Source organism: Heptranchias perlo, chromosome 7 (genome assembly GCF_035084215.1).
Source record: "Heptranchias perlo isolate sHepPer1 chromosome 7, sHepPer1.hap1, whole genome shotgun sequence".
Classification (NCBI taxonomy): Eukaryota; Metazoa; Chordata; class Chondrichthyes; order Hexanchiformes; family Hexanchidae; genus Heptranchias; species Heptranchias perlo.
This window is the reverse complement of record NC_090331.1, coordinates 94512922-94538495: the sequence shown is the minus strand read 5'-3', so window position 1 is coordinate 94538495 and position 25574 is coordinate 94512922. Positions and strand designations below refer to the sequence as shown.

At 40.0% G+C, this 25574-nt stretch overlaps 1 protein-coding gene across 1 annotated transcript in view; it reads right to left on the bottom strand.

The window, feature by feature from the left end:
* Nucleotides 1-18510: 18510 nt before the first annotated feature.
* The window catches only part of LOC137324060 (receptor tyrosine-protein kinase erbB-4-like), a 938904-nt gene continuing 931840 nt past the window's right edge, over nt 18511-25574 (bottom strand). The window contains exon 26 of the mRNA XM_067988230.1: nt 18511-18612. Coding sequence (XP_067844331.1) covers nt 18511-18612 — 102 coding nt within the window. The remainder of the gene's footprint in view (nt 18613-25574) is intronic.

Sequence of the window (25574 nt, the reverse complement as noted above, 5' to 3'; positions counted from 1 at the left end):
CTCCAAAACATTCCATATATTATCAGACCTTCCCTCCAATACATTCTAAATATTATCAGACCTTCCCTCCAATACATTCTATATATTATCAGACCTTCCCTCCAATACATTCTAAATATTATCAGACCTTCCCTCCAAAACATTCCATATATTATCAGACCTTCCCTCCAATACATTCTAAATATTATCAGACCTTCCCTCCAATACATTCTATATATTATCAGACCTTCCCTCCAATACATTCTAAATATTATCAGACCTTCCCTCCAATACATTCTATATATTATCAGACCTTCCCTAAAATACTTTCTATATATTATCAGACCTTCCCTCCAATACATTCTATATATTAACAGACCTTCCCTCCAATACATTCTATATATTATCAGACCTTCCCTCCAATACATTCTATATATTATCAGACCTTCCCTAAAATACTTTCTATATATTATCAGACCTTCCCTCCAATACATTCTATATATTATCAGACCTTCCCTCCAATACATTCTATATATTATCAGACCTTCCCTAAAATACTTTCTATATATTATCAGACCTTCCCTCCAATACATTCTATATATTAACAGACCTTCCCTCCAATACATTCTATATATTAACAGACCTTCCCTCCAATACATTCTATATATTATCAGACCTTCCCTCCAATACATTCTATATATTATCAGACCTTCCCTCCAATACATTCTATATATTAACAGACCTTCCCTCCAATACATTCTATATATTATCAGACCTTCCCTCCAATACATTCTATATATTATCAGACCTTCCCTCCAATACATTCTCTATATTATCAGACCTTCCCTCCAATACATTCGACATATTATCAGATGTTCCTTCCAATACATTCTATATATTATCAGACCTTCCCTCCAATACTTTCTATATATTATCAGACCTTCCCTCCAATACATTCTATATATTAACAGACCTTCCCTCCAATACATTCTATATATTATCAGACCTTCCCTCCAATACATTCTATATATTATCAGACCTTCCCTCCAATACATTCTCTATATTATCAGACCTTCCCTCCAATACATTCTCCATATTATCAGACGTTCCCTCCAATACATTCTCCATATTATCAGACTTTCCCTCCAAGACATTCGAGATATTATCAGACCTTCCCTCCACAACTTTCTATCTATTATTCGGCCTTCCATCCAATGCTTTCAATATATTATCAGGCCTTCCCTCCAATACATTCTATGTATTATCAGACCTTCCCTCGAATACATTCTATATATTATCAGGCCTTCCCTCCAATACATTCTATATATTATCAAACCTTCCCTCCAATACATTCGATATATTATCAGACCTTCGCTCCTATACATTCTATATATTATCAGACCTTCCCTCCAATACTTTCCATATATTATCACACCTTCCCTCGAATACATTCTATATCTTCTCAGACCTTCCCTCGAATACATTCTATATATTATCAGACCTTCCCTCGAATACATTCTATATATTATCAGACCTTCCCTCCAATACATTCTATATATTATCAGACCTTCCCTCCAATACATTCTATATATTATCAGACCTTCCCTCCAATACATTCTATATATTATCAGACCTTCCCTCCAAGACATTCTATATATTATCAGACCTTCCCTCCAATACATTCGATATATTATCAGACCTTCGCTCCTATACATTCTATATATTATCAGACATTCCCTCCATTACAATCCATATATTATCAGACCTTCCCTCCACTACATTCTATATGTTATCAGACCTTCCCTCCAATACATTCTATATATTATCAGACCTTCCCTCCACTACATTCTATATGTTATCAGACCTTCCCTCCACTACATTCTATGTTATCAGACCTTCCCTCCAATACATTCTATATATTATCAGACCTTCCCTCCAATACATTCTATATGTTATCAGACCTTCCCTCCAATACATTCTATATATTATCAGACCTTCCCTCCAATACATTCTATATATTATCAGACCTTCCCTCCAATACATTCTATATATTATCAGACCTTCCCTCCACTACATTCTATGTTATCAGACCTTCCCTCCAATACATTCTATATATTATCAGACCTTCCCTCCAATACATTCTCCATATTATCAGACCTTCCCTCCAATACATTATATATATTATCAGACCTTCCCTCCAATACATTCTATATATTATCAGACCTTCCCTCCAATACATTCTATATATTATCAGACCTTCCCTCCAATACATTCGAAATATTATCAGGCCTTCCCTCCAATACATTCGAAATATTATCACACCTTCCCTCCAATACATTTTCTTTTTTATCAGACCTTCCATCCAATAACTTCCAGAAATTATCAGACCTTCCCTCCAATACATTCTATATATTATCAGGCCTTCCCTCCAATACATTCTAAATATTATCAGACCTTCCCACCAATACATTCTATATATTATCAGACCCTCCCTCCATTACATTCTAAATATTATCAGACCTTCCCTCCAATACATTCTCCATATTATCACACCTTCCCATCAATAATTTCCAGAAATTATCAGACCTTCCCTCCAATACATTCTACATATTATCAGACCTTCCCTCCAATACATTCGATATATTATCAGACCTTCCCTCCAATACATTCTCCATATTATCAGACGTTCCGTCCAATACATTCTCCATTTTATCAGACCTTCCCTCCAATACATTCTGTGTATTATCAGACCTTCCCTCCAATACATTCTCCATATTATCAGACCTTCCCTCCAATACATTCTCCATATTATCAGACTTTCCCTCCAAGACATTCTAAATATTATTAGACCTTCCCTCCACAACTTTCTATCTATTATTCGGCCTTCCATCCAATGCTTTCAATATATTATCAGACCTTCCCTCCAATACATTCTACATATTATCAGACGTTCCCTCCAATACATTCTATATATTATCAGACCTTCCCTCCTAATACAATCTATATATTATCAGACCTTCCCTCCACTACATTCTATATGTTATCAGACCTTCCCTCCAAAACATTCTATATATTATCAGACCTTCCCTCCACTACATTCTATATGTTATCAGACCTTCCCTCCACTACATTCTATATGTTATCAGACCTTCCCTCCAATACATTCTATATATTATCAGACCTTCCCTCCAATACATTCTATATATTATCAGACCTTCCCTCCACTACATTCTATATGTTATCAGACCTTCCCTCCAATACATTCTATATGTTATCAGACCTTCCCTCCAATACATTCTATATATTATCAGACCTTCCCTCCAATACATTCTATATATTATCAGACCTTCCCTCCAATACATTCCATATATTATCAGACCTTCCCTCCAATACATTCTATATATTATCAAATGTAAGGAATCTTACAACACCAGGTTGTAGTACAACAAATTGATTTTAAAATAAATTTGTTGGACTATAACCTGGTGTTGTAAGATTCCTTACATTTGTCCACCCCAGTCCATCACCGGCATCTCCACATCATATATATTATCAGACCTTCCCTCCAATACATTCGAAATATTATCAGACCTTCCCTCCAATACATTCGATATATTATCACACCTTCCCTCCAATACATTTTCTTTTTTATCAGACCTTCCATCCAATAATTTCCAGAAATTATCAGACCTTCCCGCCAATACATTCTATATTTTATCAGGCCTTCCCTCCAATACATTCTAAATATTATCAGACCTTCCCTCCACGACATTCTATATATTATCAGACCTTCCCTCCAATACATTCTCCATATTATCAGACGTTCCGTCCAATACATTCTCCATATTATCAGACTTTCCCTCCAAGACATTCTAAATATTATCAGACCTTCCCTCCAATACATTCTCCATATTATCAGACGTTCCGTCCAATACATTCTCCATATTATCAGACTTTCCCTCCAAGACATTCTAAATATTATCAGACCTTCCCTCCACAACTTTCTATCTATTATTCGGCCTTCCCTCCAATACTTTCCATATATTATCAGACCTTCCCTCCAATACATTCGATATATTATCAGACCTTCGCTCCCATACATTCTATATATTATCAGACCTTCCCTCCAATACATTCTATATATTATCAGACCTTCCCTCCAATACATTCGATATATTATCAGACCTTCGCTGCTATACATTCTATATATTATCAGACCTACCCTCCAATACTTTCCATATATTATCAGACCTTCCCTCCAATATATTCCATACATTATCAGACCTTCCCTCGAATACATTCTATATATTATCAGACCTTCCCTCCAATACATTCGATATATTATCAGACCTTCCCTCCACTACATTCTATATATTATCAGACCTTCCCTCCAATACATTCGATATATTATCAGACCTTCCCTCCAATAATTTCCAGAAATTATCAAACGTTCCCTCCACTACATTCTATATGTTATCAGACCTTCCCTCCAATACATTCTATATATTATCAGACCTTCCCTCCAATACATTCTATATATTATCAAATGTAAGGAATCTTACAACACCAGGTTGTAGTACAACAAATTGATTTTAAAATAAATTTGTTGGACTATAACCTGGTGTTGTAAGATTCCTTACATTTGTACACCCCAGTCCATCACCGGCATCTCCACATCATATATATTATCAGACCTTCCCTCCAATACATTCTCCATATTATCAGACCTTCCCTCCAATACATTCTATATATTATCAGACCTTCCCTCCAATACATTCTATATATTATCAGACCTTCCCTCCAATAATTTCCAGAAATTATCAGACGTTCCCTCCACTACATTCGATACATTATCAGACGTTCCCTCCACTACATTCTATATATTATCACACCTTCCCTCCAATACATTTTCTTTTTTATCAGACCTTCCATCCAATAATTTCCAGAAAATATCAGACCTTCCCGCCAATACATTCGATGTATTATCAGACCTTCCCTCCAATACATTCTATATATTATCAGACCTTCCCTCCAATAATTTCCAGAAATTATCAGACCTTCCCTCCAATACCTTCGATATATTATCAGGCCTTCCCTCCAATACATTCGAAATATTATCAGACCTTCCCTCCAATACATTCTATATATTATCAGACCTTCCCTCCAATAATTTCCAGAAATTATCAGACGTTCCCTCCAATACATTCTACATATTATCAGACTTTCTCTCCAATACATTCTATATATTATCAGGCCTTCCCTCCAATACATTCGAAATATTATCAGACTTTCCCTCCAAGACATTCTATATATTATCAGACCTTCCCTCCAATACATTCTACATATTATCAGGCCTTCCCTCCAATACATTCGAAATATTATCAGACTTTCCCTCCAAGACATTCTATATATTATCAGAACTTCCCTCCAATAATTTCCAGAAATTATCAGACCTTCCCTCCAATACATTCTATATATTATCAGACGTTCGCTCCAATCCATTCTCTATATTATCAGAACTTCCCTCCAATACATTCTATATATTATCAGACCTTCCCTCCAATACATTCTACATATTATCAGACCTTCCCTCCAAGACATTCTAAATATTTACAGACCTTCCCTCCACTACTTTCTATCTATGATTCGGCCTTCCATCCAATACTTTCTGTATATTATCAGTCCTTCCCTCCAATACATTCTATATATGATCAGACCTTCCCTCCAATACATTCGATATATTATCAGGCCTTCCCTCCAATACATTCGATATATTATCAGACCTTCCCTCCACTACTTTCTATATATTATCAGACCTTCCATCCAATGATTTCCAGAAATTATCAGGCCTTCCCACCAATACATTCAATATATTATCAGACCTTCCCTCCAATCCAATCTATATATTATCAGAGCTTCCATCCAATAATTTCCAGAAATTATCAGACCTTCCCTCCAATACATTCTAAATATTATCAGGCCTTCCCTCCAATGCATTCTATATATTATCAGGCCTTCCCTCCAATACTTTCTATATATTATCAGACCTTCCCTCAATACATTCTATATATTATCAGAACTTCCCTCCAATACATTCTGTATATTGTCAGACCTTCCCTGCAATACATTCTGTATATTATCAGACGTTCGCTCCAATCCATTCTATATATTATCAGAACTTCCCTCCAATACATTCTGTGTATTATCAGACCTTCCCTCCAATACATTCTCCATATTATCAGACCTTCCCTCCAATACATTCGACATAATATCAGACTTTCCCTCCAAGACATTCGATATATTATCAGACCTTCCCTCCAATAAGTTCCAGAAATTATCAGACCTTCCCTCCAATACATTCGATATATTATCAGTCCTTCCCTCCAATACTTTCTATATATTATCAGACCTTCGCTCCAATACATTCGATATATTATCAGACCTTCCCTCCAATACATTCTATATATTATCAGACCTTCGCTCCAATACATTCGATATATTATCAGACCTTCCCTCCAATACATTCTATATATTATCAGACCTTCCCTCCAATAATTTCCAGAAATTATCACACCTTCCCTCTCCACTTTCTATATATTATCAGAGCTTCCATCTAATAATTTCCAGAAATTATTAGACCTTCCCCCAATACATTCAAAATATTATCAGACCTTCCCTCCAATACATTCGATATATTGTCAGACCTTCCCTCCACTACATTCTACATATTATCAGACCTTCCCTCCAATAATTTCCAGAAATTATCAGACCTTCCCTCCAATACATTCTGCATATTATCAGATGTTCGCTCCAATCCATTCTAAATATTATCAGACCTTCCCTCCAATACATTCTGTGTATTATCAAACCTTCCCTCCAATACATTCTATATATTATCAGACCTTCCCTCCAATACATTCGATATATTATCAGACCTTCCCTCCAATACATTCTATATATTATCAGGACTTCCCTCCAATACATTCTTTTTATGATCAGACCTTCCCTCCAATACATTCGATATATGATCAGACCTTCCCTCCAATCCATTCTAAATATTATCAGACCTTCCCTCCAATACATTCTATATATTATCAGGACTTCCCTCCAATACATTCTTTTTATGATCAGACCTTCCCTCCAATACATTCGATATATGATCAGACCTTCCCTCCAATACATTCTATATATTATCAGACCTTCCCTCCAATACATTCGATATATTATCAGACCTTCCCTCCAATACATTCTATATATGATCAGACCTTCCCTCCAATACATTCTATATATGATCAGACCTTCCCTCCAATACATTCGATATGTTATCATACCTTCCCTCCAATACATTCTATATATTATCAGACCTTCCCTCCAATACATTCTATATATTATCAGACCTTCCCTCCAATACATTCTATGTATTATCAGACCTTCCCTCCAATATATTCTCTATATTATCAGACATTCGTTCCAATCCATTGTATATATTATCAGACCTTCCCTCCAATACATTCTTTTTATGATCAGACCTTCCCTCCAATACATTCGATATATTATCAGACCTTCCCTCCAATCCATTCTATATATTATCAGACCTTCCCTCCAATACATTCTATATATTATCAGACCTTCCCTCCAATAATTTCCAGAAATTATCAGACCTTCCCTCCAATGCATTCTATATGTTATCAGACCTTCCCTCCAATACATTCTCCATATTATCAGACTTTCCCTCCAATACATTCTATATATTATCAGACCTTCCCTCCAATACATTCTATATGTTATCAGACCTTCCCTCCAATACATTCTCCATATTATCAGACTTTCCCTCCAATACATTCTATATATTATCAGACCTTCCCTCCAATACATTCTATATGTTATCAGACCTTCCCTCCAATACATTCTCCATATTATCAGACCTTCCCTCCAATACATTCTATATATTATCAGACCTTCCCTCCAATACATTCTATATATTATCAGACCTTCCCTCCAATACATTCTATATATTATCAGACCTTCCCTCCAATACATTCTATATATTATCAGACCTTCCCTCCACTACTTTCTATATATTATCAGACCTTCCATCCAATAATTTCCAGAAATTATCAGACCTTCCCTCCAATACATTCTCTATATTATCAGACCTTCGTTCCAATCCATTCTATATATTATCAGACCTTCCCTCCAATAGATTCTATATATTATCAGACCTTCCCTCCAATGCATTCTATATATTATCAGACCTTCCCTCCAATCCATTCTATATATTATCAGACCTTCCCTCCAATACATTCTATATGTTATCAGACCTTCCCTCCAATACATTCTATATGTTATCAGACCTTCCCTCCAATACATTCTCCATATTATCAGACCTTCCCTCCAATACATTCTATATATTATCAGACCTTCCCTCCAATCCATTCTATATATTATCAGACCTTCCCTCCAATACATTCTGTATATTATCAGACCTTCCCTCCAATACATTCGATATATTATCAGGCCTTCCCTCCAATACATTCTGTATATTATCAGACCTTCCCTCCAATCCATTCTATATATTATCAGACCTTCCCTCCAATACATTCTGTATATTATCAGACCTTCCCTCCAATACATTCGATATATTATCAGGCCTTCCCTCCAATACATTCTGTATATTATCAGACCTTCCCTCCAATCCATTCTATATATTATCAGACCTTCCCTCCAATACATTCTGTATATTATCAGACCTTCCCTCCAATCCATTCTATATATTATCAGACCTTCCCTCCAATACATTCTGTATATTATCAGACCTTCCCTCCAATACATTCGATATATTATCAGACCTTCCCTCCACTACTTTCTATATATTATCAGACCTTCCATCCACTACTTTCTATATATTATCAGACCTTCCCTCCACTACTTTCTATATATTATCAGACCTTCCCTCCACTACTTTCTATATATTATCAGGCCTTCCCTCCACTACTTTCTATATATTATCAGACCATCCCTCCACTACTTTCTATATATTATCAGACCTTCCCTCCAATACATTCTATATATTATCAGGCCTTCCCTCCACTACTTTCTATATATTATCAGACCTTCCCTCCACTACTTTCTATATATTATCAGACCTTCCCTCCACTACTTTCTATATATTATCAGACCTTCCCTCCAATACATTCTATATTTTATCAGACCTTCCCTCCAATACATTCTATATATTATCAGACCTTCCCTCCAATACATTCTATATATTATCAGACCATCCCTCCACTACTTTCTATATATTATCAGACCTTCCCTCCAATACATTCTATATATTATCAGGCCTTCCCTCCACTACTTTCTATATATTATCAGACCTTCCCTCCACTACTTTCTATATATTATCAGACCTTCCCTCCACTACTTTCTATATATTATCAGACCTTCCCTCCAATACATTCTATATTTTATCAGACCTTCCCTCCAATACATTCTATATATTATCAGACCTTCCCTCCAATACATTCGATATATTATCAGACCTTCCCTCCAATACATTCTATATATTATCAGACCTTCCCTCCAATACATTCGATATATTATCAGACCTTCCCTCCAATACATTCTATATTTTATCAGACCTTCCCTCCAATACATTCTATATATTATCAGACCTTCCCTCCAATACATTCGATATATTATCAGACCTTCCCTCCAATACATTCTATATATTATCAGGCCTTCCCTCCACTACTTTCTATATATTATCAGACCTTCCCTCCACTACTTTCTATATATTATCAGACCTTCCCTCCACTACTTTCTATATATTATCAGACCTTCCCTCCAATACATTCTATATTTTATCAGACCTTCCCTCCAATACATTCTATATATTATCAGACCTTCCCTCCAATACATTCGATATATTATCAGACCTTCCCTCCAATACATTCTATATATTATCAGGCCTTCCCTCCAATACATTCTATGTACTATCAGGCCTTCCCTCCAATACATTCTATATATTATCAGACCTTCCCTCCAATAATTTCCAGAAATTATCAGACCTTCCCTCCAATACATTCTATATATTATCAGACCTTCCCTCCAATACATTCTACATATTATCAGACCTTCCCTCCAATAATTTCCAGAAATTATCAGACCTTCCCTCCAATACATTCTATATATTATCAGACCTTCCCCCAATACATTCTATATATTATCAGACCTTCCCTCCAATACATTCTACATATTATCAGACCTTCCCTCCAATAATTTCCAGAAATTATCAGACCTTCCCTCCAATACATGCTATATATTATCAGACCTTCCCTACAATACTTTCGATATATTATCAGACCTTCCCTCCAATACATTCTATATATTATCAGACCTTCCCTCCAATACATTCTATATATTATCAGACCTTCCCCCAATACATTCTATATATTATCAGACCTTCCCTCCAATACATTCTACATATTATCAGACCTTCCCTCCAACATTTCTAGAAATTATCAGACCTTCCCTCCAATACATTCTCCATATTATCAGACCTTCCCTCCAATACATTCTCCATATTATCAGACTTTCCCTCCAAAACATTCTATATATTATCAGACTTTCCCTCCAAGATATTCTAAATATTATCAGACCTTCCCTCCACTACTTTCTATCTATTATTCGGCCTTCCATCCAATGCTTTCAATATATTATCAGACCTTCCCTCCAATACATTCGATATATGATCAGACCTTCCCTCCAATACATTCGATATATTATCAGACCTTCCCTCCAATACATTCGATATATGATCAGACCTTCCCTCCAATACATTCGATATATGATCAGACCTTCCCTCCAATACATTCGATATATTATCAGACCTTCCCTCCAATACATTCTATATATTATCAGACCTTCCATCCAATAATTTCCAGAAATTATCAGACCTTCCCTCCAATACATTCTATATATTATCAGACCTTCCCTCCAATACATTCTATATATTATCAGACCTTCCCTCTAATACATTCTATATATTATCAGACCTTCCCTCCAATACTTTCCATATAATATCAGACCTTTTTGCCAATACTTTCTACGTGTTATCAGCCAATGCCAGCTCTTTGAAAGATATATCCACTTCGTCCCACTCCCCCTGTTCTTTCCCCATAGCCCTGCTTTCTTTCCTTTTAACGTAATTATCCAATTCCCTTTTGAAAGTTACTATTGAATCTGCTTCCACCACCCTTTCATGCAGTGCATTCCAGATCATAACAACTCACTGAGAAAAAAGAATCCTCATCTTCCCCTGGATTATTTGGCCATTATCTTAAATCTGTGTCCTGCCAGTGGAAACACTTTCTCCTCATTTACTCTGCCAAAACCCCTCATAATTTTGAACACCGCTGTTAAATCTCACCCTAACTTTCTTTGCTGTGAGGACAAGAATCCCAACTTTTCCAGTCTCTCCACATGACTGAATTCCCTCATCTCTGGTACCATTTTTGTAAATCTCCTCTGTTCCCTCTCCAAGGACATGACATCCTTCCTGAAGTGTGATGTCCAGAATTGGACACAATACTCCATCTGAGGTCTGAGATGTGATTTATATAGGTTTACCATCACCTTCTTGCTTTTGTACTCTATGCCTCTTGGTGTAAAGCCAATGATTCCGTCTGCTTTTTTAACAGCTTAATCAACTCGTCCTGCCACCTTCAAAGATTTGTGTATGTGAATATTACAGAACTTTTCCTTTGAATTCCCTCTCTATATTTTCACAAAGCTGTGTTATTAAACCGTTCCTTTCCAGTACCCATAGGTGGGATGGGGAAAGGTTATACAGGATAAAAGTAAGTTTAAAAGGAATTTATCATGCCTTCTACTTTTTAAAATTCTTTAATATATCATCACAAATATTCTTGTTTTTGTGAAGTCTGTGCTCTTTAAATTGAGGGATGTTGATTCTGGAAATGAACATTTCAAGTTTCAGACACCTCGTTCCCATTAAGCAGTTCCAAATCAGATACAGCACACTTTAGGTACAGATAAAGCTCCCTCTACACTGTCCCATCAAACACTCCCAGGGCAGGAACAGCATGGGTTAGGCATAGAGTACCACACTGTCCTCTACTGTATTGTACTGTACCACACTGTCCTCTACTGTATTGTAATGTACCACACTGTCCTCTACTGTATTGTACTGTACCACACTGTACTCTACTGTATTGTACTGTACTGCACTGTACTCTACTGTATTGTACTGTACCACACTGTCCTCTACTGTATTGTACTGTACCACACTGTCCTCTACTGTATTGTACTGTACCACACTGTCCTCTACTGTATTGTACTGTACCACACTGTACTCTACTATATTGTACTGTACTGCACTGTACTCTACTATATTGTACTGTACTGCACTGTACTCTACTGTATTTTACTGTACTACACTTAACTCTACTGTATTGTACTGTACTACACTGTACTCTACTGTATTGTACTGTACTACACTGTACTCTACTGTATTATACTGTACTCTACTGTAATCCACTATATTAACTGTGTACAGTTCTGGTCACCCTATTATAGAAAGGATATTATTAAACTAGAAAGAGTGCAGAAAAGATTTACTAGGATGCTACCAGGGCTTTGATGGTTTGACTTGGGAGAGGTTGGATAGACTGAGACTTTTTTCCCTGGAGAGTAGGAGGTTAAGGGGTGATCTTATAGAAGTCTATAAAATAATGAGGGGCATAGATCAGGTAGATAGTCAAAATCTTTTCCCAAAGGTAGGGGAGTCTATAACGAGGGGGCATAGATTTAAGGTGAGAGGGGAGAGATACAAAAGGGTCCAGAGGGGCAATTTTTTCACTCAAAGGGTGGTGAGTGTCTGGAACGAGCTGCCAGAGGCAGTAGTAGAGGCGGGTACAATTTTGTCTTTTAAAAAGCATTTGGATAGTTACATGGGTAAGATGGGTCTCGAGGGATATGGGCCAAGTGGGGGCAATTGGGACTAGCTTAGTGATAAACTGGGCAACATGGACATGTTGGGCCGAAGGGCCTGTTTCCATGTTGTAAACTTCTATGATTCTATATTGTATTGTACTACACTGTACTCTACTAAATTGTACTGTACTGCACTTTACTGTATTGTAATGTACTGCAGTGTACTTTACTGTATTGTACTGTACCACACTGTACTCTACTATATTGTACTGTACTACACTGTTATCTACTTTACTACACTGTACTCTACTATATTGTAATGTACTGCACTGTACTCTACAGAATTGTACTTTACTACACTGTACTCTACTGCACTGCACTGTACTCTACCGTATTGTACTGTACTGCACTGTAATCTACTTTACTACACTGTACTCTGCTATATTGTACTGTATTGCACTTTACTCTACTGTATTGCACTGTACTGCACTGTACTCTACTATATTGTACTGTACTGCACTGTACTCTGCTATATTATTCTGTATTGCACTGTACTCTACTGTATTGCACTGTACTGCACTGTACTCTACTATATTATACTGTACTGCACTGTATTGTACTGTACTGCACTGCACTCTATGATATACTGTACTGCACTGTACACTACTGTATTGTACTGTACTACACTGTACTCTACTGTATTGTACTGTACTGCACTGTACTCTACTATATTGTAATGTACTTCACTTTACTCTACTGTATTGTACTGTACTGCACTATAATCTACTTTGCTACACTGTACTCTACTGTATTGTACTGTATTGTACTGTACTCTACCATATTGTACTGTACTGCACTGTACTCTACTGTATTGTAATGTATTACAATGTACTCTACTGTATTGTACTGTATTGCACTGTACTCTACTGTATTGTACTGTACTGCATTGTACTCTACTATATTGTAATGTATTACAATGTACTCTACTGTATTGTACTGTACTACACTGTACTCTACTATATTGTAATGTACTACACTGTACTCTACTGTATTGTACTGTACTGCACTGTAATCTACTTTACTACACTGTACTCTCCTCTATTGTACTGTATTGCACTGTATTCTACTGTATTGTACTGTACTGCACTGTACTCAACTATATTGTAATGTATTGCACTGTATTCTACTGTATTGTACTGTACTGCACTGTTCTCTACCATATTGTAATGTACTACACTGTACTCTACTGTATTGTACTGTATTGCACTGTATTCTACTGTATTGTACTGTACTGCACTGTACACTACTATATTGTAATGTACTACACTGTACTCTACTGTTTTGTAATGTACTACACTGTACTCTACTGTTTTGTACTGTACTCTACTGTTTTGTAATGTACTACACTGTACTCTACTGTATTGTACTGTACTGCACTGTAATCTACTTTACTACACTGTACTCTACTGTATTGTAATGTACTACACTGTACTCTATGATATTGTACTGTACTGCACTGTACTCTACTATAGTGTACTGTATTGCACTGTACTCTACTGTATTGTACTGTACTTCACTCTACTATATTGTACTGTATTGCACTGTACTCTATTGTATTGTACTGTACTACACTGTACTCTACGGTATTATACTGTATTGCACTGTACTCTATTGTATTGTACTGTAGAAAGAAGAAGAAAGAAACACTTGCATTTATATAGTGCTTTTCATGTCCCAAAGTGCTTCACAGCCAATTAAGTACTTTTGAAGTGTAGTCACTGTTGTAATGTAGGAAATGTGGCAGCCAATTTGCACACAGCAAGGTCCCACAAACAGCAATGTGATAATGACCAGATAATCTGTTTTTGAGGTATTGTTTGAGGGATAAATATTGGCCAGGACACGGGGAGAACTTCCCTGCTCTTCATGGAAATAGGATCCATGGGATCTTTTATGTCCACCTGAGAGGGCAGACAGTGCCTCGGTTTAACGTCTCATCCGAAAGACAGCACCGCCGACAGTGCAGCACTTCCTCGGTAATGCACTGGAGTGTCAGATTTTGTGCTCAAGTCCCTGGAGTGGGACTTGAACCCACAACCTTCTGACACAACCACCGAGCCACAGCTGCAACGTATTCCACTGTAGTCTACTCTACTTTACTGTACTCGTCTCTACTGTATTATACTCTGCTGCACTATACTGTATGCCAGTAAACTGTACTGTGACTCTACTGTACTGTACTCTACTATACTGCACTGTACTTTACTGTATTGTACTGCACTGTACTCTACTGCACTGTGTTGTACTGCAGTGCACTCTACTGTATTGTACTGTACTCTGCTATACTGTCCTGTTTTGTACTTTGCTATACTATGCTGTACTGCACTGTACTCTACTGTATTATACTGTACTGTACTCTATTGCACTTACTGTACTGTACTGTATTCTACTGTATTATACTGTACTGTACTCTACTACACTTACGGTACTGTACTGCACTGTACTCTTCTGTATTTGCTGTACTGTACTCTATTGCACTTACTGTACTGTACTGTATTCTACTGTATTATACTGTACTGTACTCTGCTGCACTTACTGTACTGTACTGCACTGTACTCTTCTGTATTATACTGTACTGTACTCTATTGCATTTACTGTATTGTTCTGCACTGTATTCTATTGCATTTACTGTACTGTTCTGCACTGTACTCTTCTGTATTATATTGTACTGTACTCTACTGTACTGTACTGCACTGTATTATACTGTATTGTACTTTACTGTACTTACTGTACTGTTCTGCACTGTACTCTTCTGTATTATATTGTACTGTACTCTATTGCATTTACTGTACTGCACCGTATTCTACTGTATTATACTGTACTGTACTCTATTGCACTTACTATACTGTACTGCACTGTACTCTTCTGTATTATACTGTACTGTACTCTATTGCACTTACTGTACTGTACTGCACTGTATTCTACTGTACTGTACTCTATTGCATTTACTGTACTGTACTGCACTGTATTCTACTGTATTATACTGTACTCTACTCTACTGCACTTACTGTACTGTACTGCACTGTGCTAGATTCTAGAATGGTCCCAGTGGACTAGATTCTAGGACGGTTCCAGGGGATTGGAAGGTAGCAAATGTAACCCTGCTATTCAAGAAAGGAGGGAGAAAGACAACAGGGCCAGTTAGCCTGATTTCAGTTGTTGGGAAAATGCTGGAATCCAGTCATAAGGAAGTGCTAACAGGGCACTTAGAAAATCATAATATGATTAGGCAAAGTCAACATGGTTTTATGAAAGGGAAATCGTGTTTGACAAACTTATTAGAGTTTTTTGAGGATGTCACTAGCAGGATAGATAAAGGGGAACCAGTGGATGTAGTATATTTGGATTTTCAAAAGGCATTCGATAAGGTGCCACATAAAAGGTTGTTACACAAGATAAAAGCTCATAGAGTTGGGGTAACATATTAGCATGGATAGAGGATTAGTTAGTGGACCGAAAACAGGGAGTAGGGATAAACGGGTCATTCTCAGGTTGGCAGGCTGTAACGAGTGGAGTGCCAGAAGGATCACTGCTTGGGCCTCAGCTATTTACAATCTACATGAAGGGATCGAGTGCAATGTATCCAAGTTTGCTGACGATACAAAGCTGGGTGGGAAAGTAAGCTGTGAGGAGGACACAAAGAGTCTGCAAAGGGATATAGACAGGTTAAGTGAGTGGGCAAGAAGGTGGCGGATGGAGTATACTGTGGGGAAATGTGAGGTTATTCACTCTGGTTGGAAAAGCAGAGAAACAGAATATTTTTTAATATTCTGTTTCTAGTGATAAACTATTAAATGTTGGTGTTGAGAGAGATCTAGGTGTCCTCGTACAAGAAACACAAAAAGTTAGCATGCAGGTACAGCAAGCAATTAGGAAGGCAAATGACATGTTGGCCTTTAGTGTAATGGGGATTGGAGTACAAGAGTAAGGAAGTTGGTGAGGGTTTTGGTGAGACTTCACCTGGAGTACTGTGTACAGTTTTGGTCTCCTTATCTAAGGAAGGATATACTTGCCTTAGAGACGGTGCAATGAAGATTGATTCCTGGGATGAGAGGGTTATCCTATGAGGAGAGATTGAGTAGAATGGACCTATACTGTCTGGAGTTCAGAAGAATGAGAGGTGATCTCACTGAAACGTATAAGATTCTGAGGGGGCTTGACAGGATAGATGCTGAGAGGCTGTTTCCCCTGGCTGGAATCTAGAACTCGGGGGCATGTTCTCAGGATAAGGGGTCGGCCATTTAAGACTGAGATGAGGAGGAATTTCTTCACTCAGAGGGTTGTGAATCTTTGGAATTCTCTACCACAGAGGGCTGTGGATGCTGAGTCGTTGAGTATATTCAAGGCTGAGATGGATAGATTTTTGGACTCTTGGGGAATCAAGGGATATGGGGATCAGGCGGGAAAGTGGAGTTGAGGTCGAAGATCAGCCATGATCTGATGAAATGGCAGAGCAGGCTCGAGGGGCCGGATGGCCTACTTCTCCTCCTATTTCTTATGTTCTTATGTACTCTACTGTACTTTACTGCACTGTACTTTACTATACTTCAGTGCATTGTACTGCTCTGCACTGCAGAGCACAGTGCTGCACTGTACGATATAATATTCTGCCGTACTGCACTGCACTGTACTGGGCTACACCGAACTGCACATACAGTAATGATGTGGAGATGCCGGTGATGGACTGGGGTTGACAAATGTAAGGAATCTTACAACACCAGGTTATTGTCCAACTGTTTTATTTGAAAATCACAAGCTTTCGGAGGCTTTCTCCTTCGTCACACTTTCTCCACACTCACCTGACGAAGGAGATAATCTCCGAAAGCTTGTGATTTTCAAATAAAACAGTTGGACTATAACCTGGTGTTGTAAGATTCCTTACACATACAGTAATGCACAGTGCTGCCGATCTCAATATATTGTTCGTATTTCAGCCCTGTGCACACAAATAAGGAAACAATGATTTAAATAATCAGATTTTAGATTTCAAATTATTTCCAATCCACTTATCTTCAGGACTAGTTGAACTGAAATCACATTATCAGGAATGTGAATGACATACACACCAGGTTGATATAATTGTTGGGTTCATGTGTTTTATATATTCCCTCCTTGTTCTGTAACTTTACCTTCTCCCAGTTCCACACGTTCCCCCCTCTCGTTCACCCCTGCCCCTGTGCTCTGCACCATTCCAGAGATGGAGCGAATGGCCAGGCCTCCTTCTTCAGAAAACTCCAGCAACCCAAAGCTACACTGCCTGTTCGGAGGTGGGTGCCATGACAAAGCACCACCTGCCCTCTTGATCTTGCTTCCCTCGTTGTAATTTGCTTCGTCTTCACTCAGCACCTTACATGGCAGGTCGGGCAGGCATGGGGGAATGTCAAGGTGAGGGAGAGCACACCTTCTGTGTATCACTGTGGAACAGTGTGGAACAGTTCCCAGTGCAATGGGCTTGTCCATTAGTTCCTACAAATAGTAAAGAAAGATAACTCTTACTGATTCCCAGTGGTTTCTTCAAACACCTCTTATTGACTTGAGTTTATCTGGTACAGGATGTTCAATACTTACTCCTGACATGGGAGTGTAGGCAGGAGGAGGGCTGTGTCCTGTTTGGCTCTGGTGGGAAGAATGGAATGATGATTACATGAGTGGCTACATGAATGGCACAATGGATACAATGAATGAATGAAAATGAACATTAAAGAAAGGAAAAATGCAATGAATCGGCAAAATGGAGCAGAGGTTAGGAAAAACAAGGCACACACCAAGTTAATGAAATGAACATGATCTCTTAGTTACAACGACTAATTTGCTTTGTAGACTGATTGTTGTCACGTTCATTTTACATGTGTGGAATCTGAGATTCACTGTAGCTCACTTTCAACTAATATGTGACCGGGGACCAATGCCTCACTCAGACTTTTCTGCTCAAATTTCTCCCTTTACTCCTTTTCTGTTGCTGTGGTGTGGCTCCAGCATCACCAGCAGCCCTCTGTTGCTGTGGTGTGGCTCCAGCATCACCAGCAGCCCTCTGTTGCCTTGCCCACTGGCTATTCCTCAGGAATGAGTGCAGTGAGGGGGGGCCACAACAGCCAAGCTGAACGCTGTCAGCTTCCAGCATCTACACAGACACACACACACACACACAGACACACACACACACACACACAGAGACACACACACATACAGACACACACACACGCACACAGACACACGCACACAGACACACGCACACAGACACACACACATACAGACACACGCACACAGACACACGCGCACACACATACATACAGACACACACACGCACAAACACATACACACGCACAGATACACACACAGACACACGCACACACAGACAGACAGACACATGCACACACGCACAGACAGACACACACACACAGACAGACATAGACACACACACACACAGACACACACAGACATAGACACACACACAGACACGCATGAAAGAAAGAAAGACTTGCATTTCTATAGCGCCTTTCACGACCTCAGGATGTCACAAAGCACTTTACAGCCAATGAAATATTTTTGAAGTGTAGTCACTGTTGTAATGTAGGAAATGCATAAACACAGATGCACACGCATACACTCAGTCACACACATGTACACACACACACACACGTACACACATGCTCACATGCACATGCTTCCAGCAGGGGTCACTGGATAATCAGCAGGAGTTGGACCACTCACTGATTTGCCTCTCCCTCGTCAGGGACATTGAGGTAATACTCTCAAGGCCACCCAGCTGATCTCAGCCTTGGAGGGGGTGCAGCACAGATTCACCAGAATGATACCGGGGCTAAAAGGGTTAAATTATGAGGCCAGGTTGCACAGACTAGGCTTGTATTCCCTCCAGTATAGAAGATTAAGGGATGATCTAATTGAGGTGTTTAAGGTGATTAAAGGATTTGATAGGGTCGATAGAGAGAAACGATTTCCTCTGGAGGAAGAGTCCAGAATGTTCAGGGGTGATGTCAGGAAGCATTTCTTCACACAAGGGGTAGTGGAAATCTGGAACTCTCTCCCCCAAAAAGGCTGGGGGGTCAATTGAAATCTGAGATTGACAGATTTTTGTTAAGTAAGGGTATTATGGGATATGAAATCAAGACGGCTGGATGGAGTTAAGATACAGATCAGCCATGATCTAAATGAATGGCGGAACAGGCTTGAGGGGCTGAATGGCCTGCTCCTGTTCCTATGTTCCTATAATTAAAGGCACTATATAAATACAAGTAGATGTTGCAATTATAATCATGGTTTGGGTGCATGCTGCTGCTTTCAGTAAAATTATTGACAGGAGGAGTTTCCCTCCCACTCCATGAAATTTGGAAATTACCGTAACACAAACACTCACTGGTGCTCCTTTTCCCTTTCCTCAACCCTGGGGTGGCTGAATCAGGCCTTTGATCAGGTAGAGGCAAGGCCTGTTCCAGCCAGTTGGTGTAACGAACCCGACTGACGGGAAATATTACCGCGGCCAGGCTGATCGGCAGCACAGGTGTTCAAGGGCCTGCCCGGTGTACGTACTCAACTCCGTGTCCCATGTGTGCCCGAGTCACGTCTCACTGGAGCATGGAGGAGACGCCGAGCCTGCATTTAATGTACATGGTGTGTGAAAAAGACCTACGACCTTTGGAGCAGATGTTCTGCTGTACATGACCTGGCTATCGTAAAGTTCGGTGTTCCCAGTCCGTGGTGTTCCATCCTATTACAGGCCGGGAGCCGCAGCTTTGTGGTAGATGCTCCTAGTTACTCCATCGATGCCCGTTTCCTAACTTGCACCAAGTCCCGTTCACCCACCATGCCCTGTGCTCACTGACCTACCTTGGCTCCCGCTCCAGCAACGCCTCGATTTTAAAATTCTCATCTTTGTTTTCAAATCCCTCCATGGCCTCACCGCTCCCTATCTCTGTAACCTCCTCCAGCCGTACAACCCTCCGAGATCTCTGCACTCCTCCAATTCTTGCCCCTTGCACCTCCCCGATTTTCATAGTTCCATCATTGGCGGCCGTGCCTTCAGCTGCCTAGGCCCTGAGCTCTGGAGTTCCCTCCCTAAACCTCTCCGCCTCTCCAGCTCTTTCTTCACCTTTAAGAAGCTCCTTAAAACCTATCTCTTTGACCAAGCTTTTAGTCACCTGTCCTATTATCTCCTTAAGTGGCTTGGTGTCACATTCTGTCCGGTAACGCTCCTGCGAAATGCCTTGGGACGTTTTTCTACGATAAAGGTGCTATATAAATGCAAGTTGTTGGTGTTGTTGTTAATGGCTGATTCTAGGTAGCGGCTACGATGGGAACTGAGCCACCGGAACTTTACAGGGGAGTGGGACTAATTGGATAGCTCTTTCAAAGAGCCAGTACTGGCACGATGGGCCAAATGACCTCCTTCCATGAGATGAGAGCAATTTCAGGCGGTGCCGTACTGCGTGTATTCTTGAAAGACTAAGCAGAACGTCCCGGGCTCACAGTACAGCACATCACCCAGGTTAGACTGAGAAGACTGTAGACAAATCAGGAAGTAGTGGGCTTTTAAAAAGTTGGAAAACGAGGAATGAAATATCGAGGGAGGGAGGAAGGTCCACAGTTTTGAGCTTCTGGGGAAGAATGAGCTGTGGCTCAGTGGGTAGCACACTTACCTTTGAGTTATGAAGGTTGTGGGTTTAAGGACCCACTCCAGAGAGACTTAAGCATAGGCTCTAGTACAGTACTGAGTGAATAGTGCACCATCTGAGTGGCTGTCTTTTGTCTGAGATGTTAAACTGAGGCCCTGTCTGGCCTCTCAGGTGGATGTAAAAGATCCCATGGCTCTATTTTGAAGAAAAGCAGGGGAGTTCTCCCTAGTGTCCTGGCCAATATTTATCTCTCAACCAACATCGCCAGAAGAGATTATCTGGTCATCATCACATTTGCTGTTTGTGGGATCTTGCTGTGCGCACATTGTCTGCCTCGTTTCCTCTATTACAACAGTGACTACACTTCAAAAATACTTTATTGGCTGTAAAGAGCTTTGGGACATCCTGAGGTTGTGAAAAGTGCTGTGTAAATACAAGGGGGGTGATTTTAAACCCCAAGAACGGGTGGGAGTTGAAAATAATTGCTTTTTGGGTCGTGATCGCAACCCGGCTTTATTTCTGGGTTTAACGTTGGCGGATAAAAGTCCAGGCTTCCCACTGGGAATGAAAAGTCTGGAAATTTTGCCGTTGCGGCCCAAAAAGCAACTGTTTTCAACTCCTACCCGCCCCCAAACCCACCTGTTCTTGGGGTTTAAAATTGCCCCTAAGAACTTACTTCTTTACGTAATGTAGGTGACATTACAATTAAGCACGATGCCAACTCAGCAGGATGTAAGGAGGAGGAAGAATGTAGGACAAGATATTTGCATAAAATTTAACAAAATAGAAAATAAAATAAAACACACAATTAAGGAGATGGCTGGCATAAGTATTAAAGTGGGGGAATGTTACATTACCCCTCTCAGCCCCTGACCTTATTAAAACGCACATTAAAATACAGTAGGAAATTAGACATTGAACTACATCCGAATGCAGTGTGAGCTGTGTAGTTGGAATACTGTAATTATCATCCTGCCAATCTACTGGTATAATTGGCTTGTACCCTCTGTGGTGGAGACATGCCCCTTCAATATAACAGGCTCAGCCTGACAATGATTACATTAGTAAAACGCTCAAGAGATAGTGGATTTCAGGCTGTGTGGGAACTGCTGCCAATAAGATAGCCCCACAACAACATTATTGTGTACCTTGTACGAGGGGGAAGATACGCTCTGAGCTGCTTTCTTCTCCCAGGCACTTCAGTCAAATCCCATCAGCAGGCTCAGGCAGAATAGCAATTCGAGCATGAGAATAGGGCAGCCGCGAGGGAGCAATGTTACAGGGGAGAGCCCTGCATCTCTCTCTTCTCATTTCAACTGTCAATTGTATAGAAGGTAAAGACTGGTCGCGAACACTGAGCACAAATACCGTTCAGAGCTTGCACCCCACATGGAAGGGTAGACCTTCATGATTGGTGAAGTTCAGGCCCGAACATTTAATGAGCTCATTCTGTACAGCCACATTCCCATCAGCACCATTTTTACACGTTTTACGTCAATTTAAAACAGACAAACAGCTGCACAAAAATAACACCCATCGAAATGCAGGTACCGGTGCGTTAAGTGCTGGACTTGTCACCATGGTGACAGTGAGTCCGCCAGGAAGCCGTTTACTACAGCCCATGTCCAGTCTGCACAGATTAATGATGCTGCCATCCGACATCACCCTGGCACCTTCACCAGCGAATGGGTTCACCTCCCCCTGCCTGTATTTTCCTCGAGTAAAAAACATTCTTCCTGTGGAAGTGCAAGATCTGAAATGCTGTAAAAACTAACGAAGAGGGTGAAATGAGAATGGTTCATGTCGCAACAGAACATTTTCTTCAAAATTCAAAACTCTCTTTTATGTCTAGTTGGGGTGTTGGATAATTCTAAATCTCAAACCAGTGCTTAGCCTCAGATAGTAAATTGTGTTTGTTGTTTCCAAATTGTGCAGATCTTCAATGCAGTGTATGTGTCTGGCTACAGTGAGGTTGGTGTCAGCAATGGTTCAGTTGGTAACACTCTTGCTTCTGAGTTAGAAGGATGAAGCTTGAAATCCCACTCCAGAGACATAAGCACAAAAATCTAGGCTGGCACTTCAGTGCAGTACTGAGGGAGTGCTACACTGTTGGAGGTGCTGTTGTTTGGATGAGATGTTAAACTGAGGCCCTGTCTGCTCTCTCAGGTGGACATGAAAGATCCCATGGCACTATTTCAAAGAAGAGCAGGGGAGTTCTCCCCAGTGTCCTGGCCAATATTTATCCCTCAACCAACATCACTAAAAAAACAGATGATCTGGTCATTATCTCGATGTCTGTCTGTGGGATCTTGCTGTGTGCAATTTGGCTGCAGCGTTACCTACATTACAACAGTGACTACACTTCAAAAAGTACTTCATTGGCTGTAAAGTGCTTTGGGACGTCCTGAGGTCGTGAAAGGTAAAACAGAAATGTAAGTTCTTTCTTTCTTCTTTATGCTAAAGTCAGGTTTGCCCGATTAGTTGAAGGCACTTTGCGGCTGCTTCTGACTCACACACCAGCCACCCGTGTCCCGATCCACTGGAGAAAGCACAGACATCAGACGGGCAGTTCCAAGTACCTGAGGACAGCCGAGCTTCATTCTGTCAGCATGAGGGGACTCGTGGCTCATGGTTTTTTAATAGGAGATATTTCATCGTAACCGATTCTGCCCTGAAATTCCTACATGGCAATAACTTGGCAAAAAAGGAGTTCCGTTTGAAGCTTTCGTTATACTGTATTGTCTAACTGTTGATCTTTTAAATGTAATAATGATGTCAAATGAGCGCAATGTGGAGAAGTAATGGAGAGTTTATCATCTTCTATTTCCCGGATACAGCTGAAACGGTTGTCGTTTGATCGCTTTTGCGTTTTGATAACTGTAGCGGGGGATTTAAAGGAAATTTGGAAAAGGGAAACTATTTGATAGCCCAAATATCCCAACAAAAAATGGGTGTCTCTGCGTCCAGTAAATGCTGCAGCATCACTTCCGCTGAAGCAAGTGGACTGTACTTGATTTCAGCAAACTGTTCTCCTTGACGACTGAAGCAACATTATAAGCACTACGATTATTCGTTTTAAAAGAGGAAATAAAAGGGGTAATTTTACAGCACTGAGTGCAGGAGCCACTGCAGTGAAACAAATCACTTTGAAGCTTTGGAGACATTTACGCTGCTAAAAAAACTCAATCATAAAATGTCAATTATAGTCACTTTACAGGCATTTTCACTGTGATTGTGAAGGTAACACTGTGAGGCAGATTATACCCAGTGATTACTGCCTGCTGCGATTCAGCTACAGACCTGCATGATTACCCAAGACAAGTTGTTTTTCTAATGTTTTTTATTTATTTCCCCGCTCTAATTTTCTCCCCTCAGCTCCAGATGGCACCGGCTCACGCAGGGGTACGGCCTTCATGGGCACCAACACCCTGCAATCCCTCTCCCAAGTACCCCCACTTTCTTTTTAATTCGTTCATGGGATGTGGGCATCGCTGGCGAGGCCGGCATTTATTGCCCATCCCTAATTGCCCTTGAGAAGGTGGTGGTGAGCCGCCTTCTTGAACCGCTGCAGTCCGTGTGGTGTAGGTTCTCCCACAGTGCTGTTAGGAAGGGAGTTCCAGGATTTTGACCCAATGACGATGAAGGAACGGCGATATATTTCCAAGTCGGGATGGTGTGTGACTTGGAGGGGAACGTGCAGGTGGTGTTGTTCCCATGTGCCTGCTGCTCTTGTCCTTCTAGCTGGTAGAGGTCGTCGGTTTGGGAGGTGCTGTCGAAGAAGCCTTGGCGAGTTGCTGCAGTGCATCCTGTGGATGGTACACACTGCAGCCACGGTGCGCCGGTGGTGAAGGGAGTGAATGTTTAGGGTGGTGGATGGGGTACCAATCAAGCGGGCTGCTTTGTCCTGGATGGTGTCAAGCTTATTGAGTGTTGTTGGAGCTGCACTCA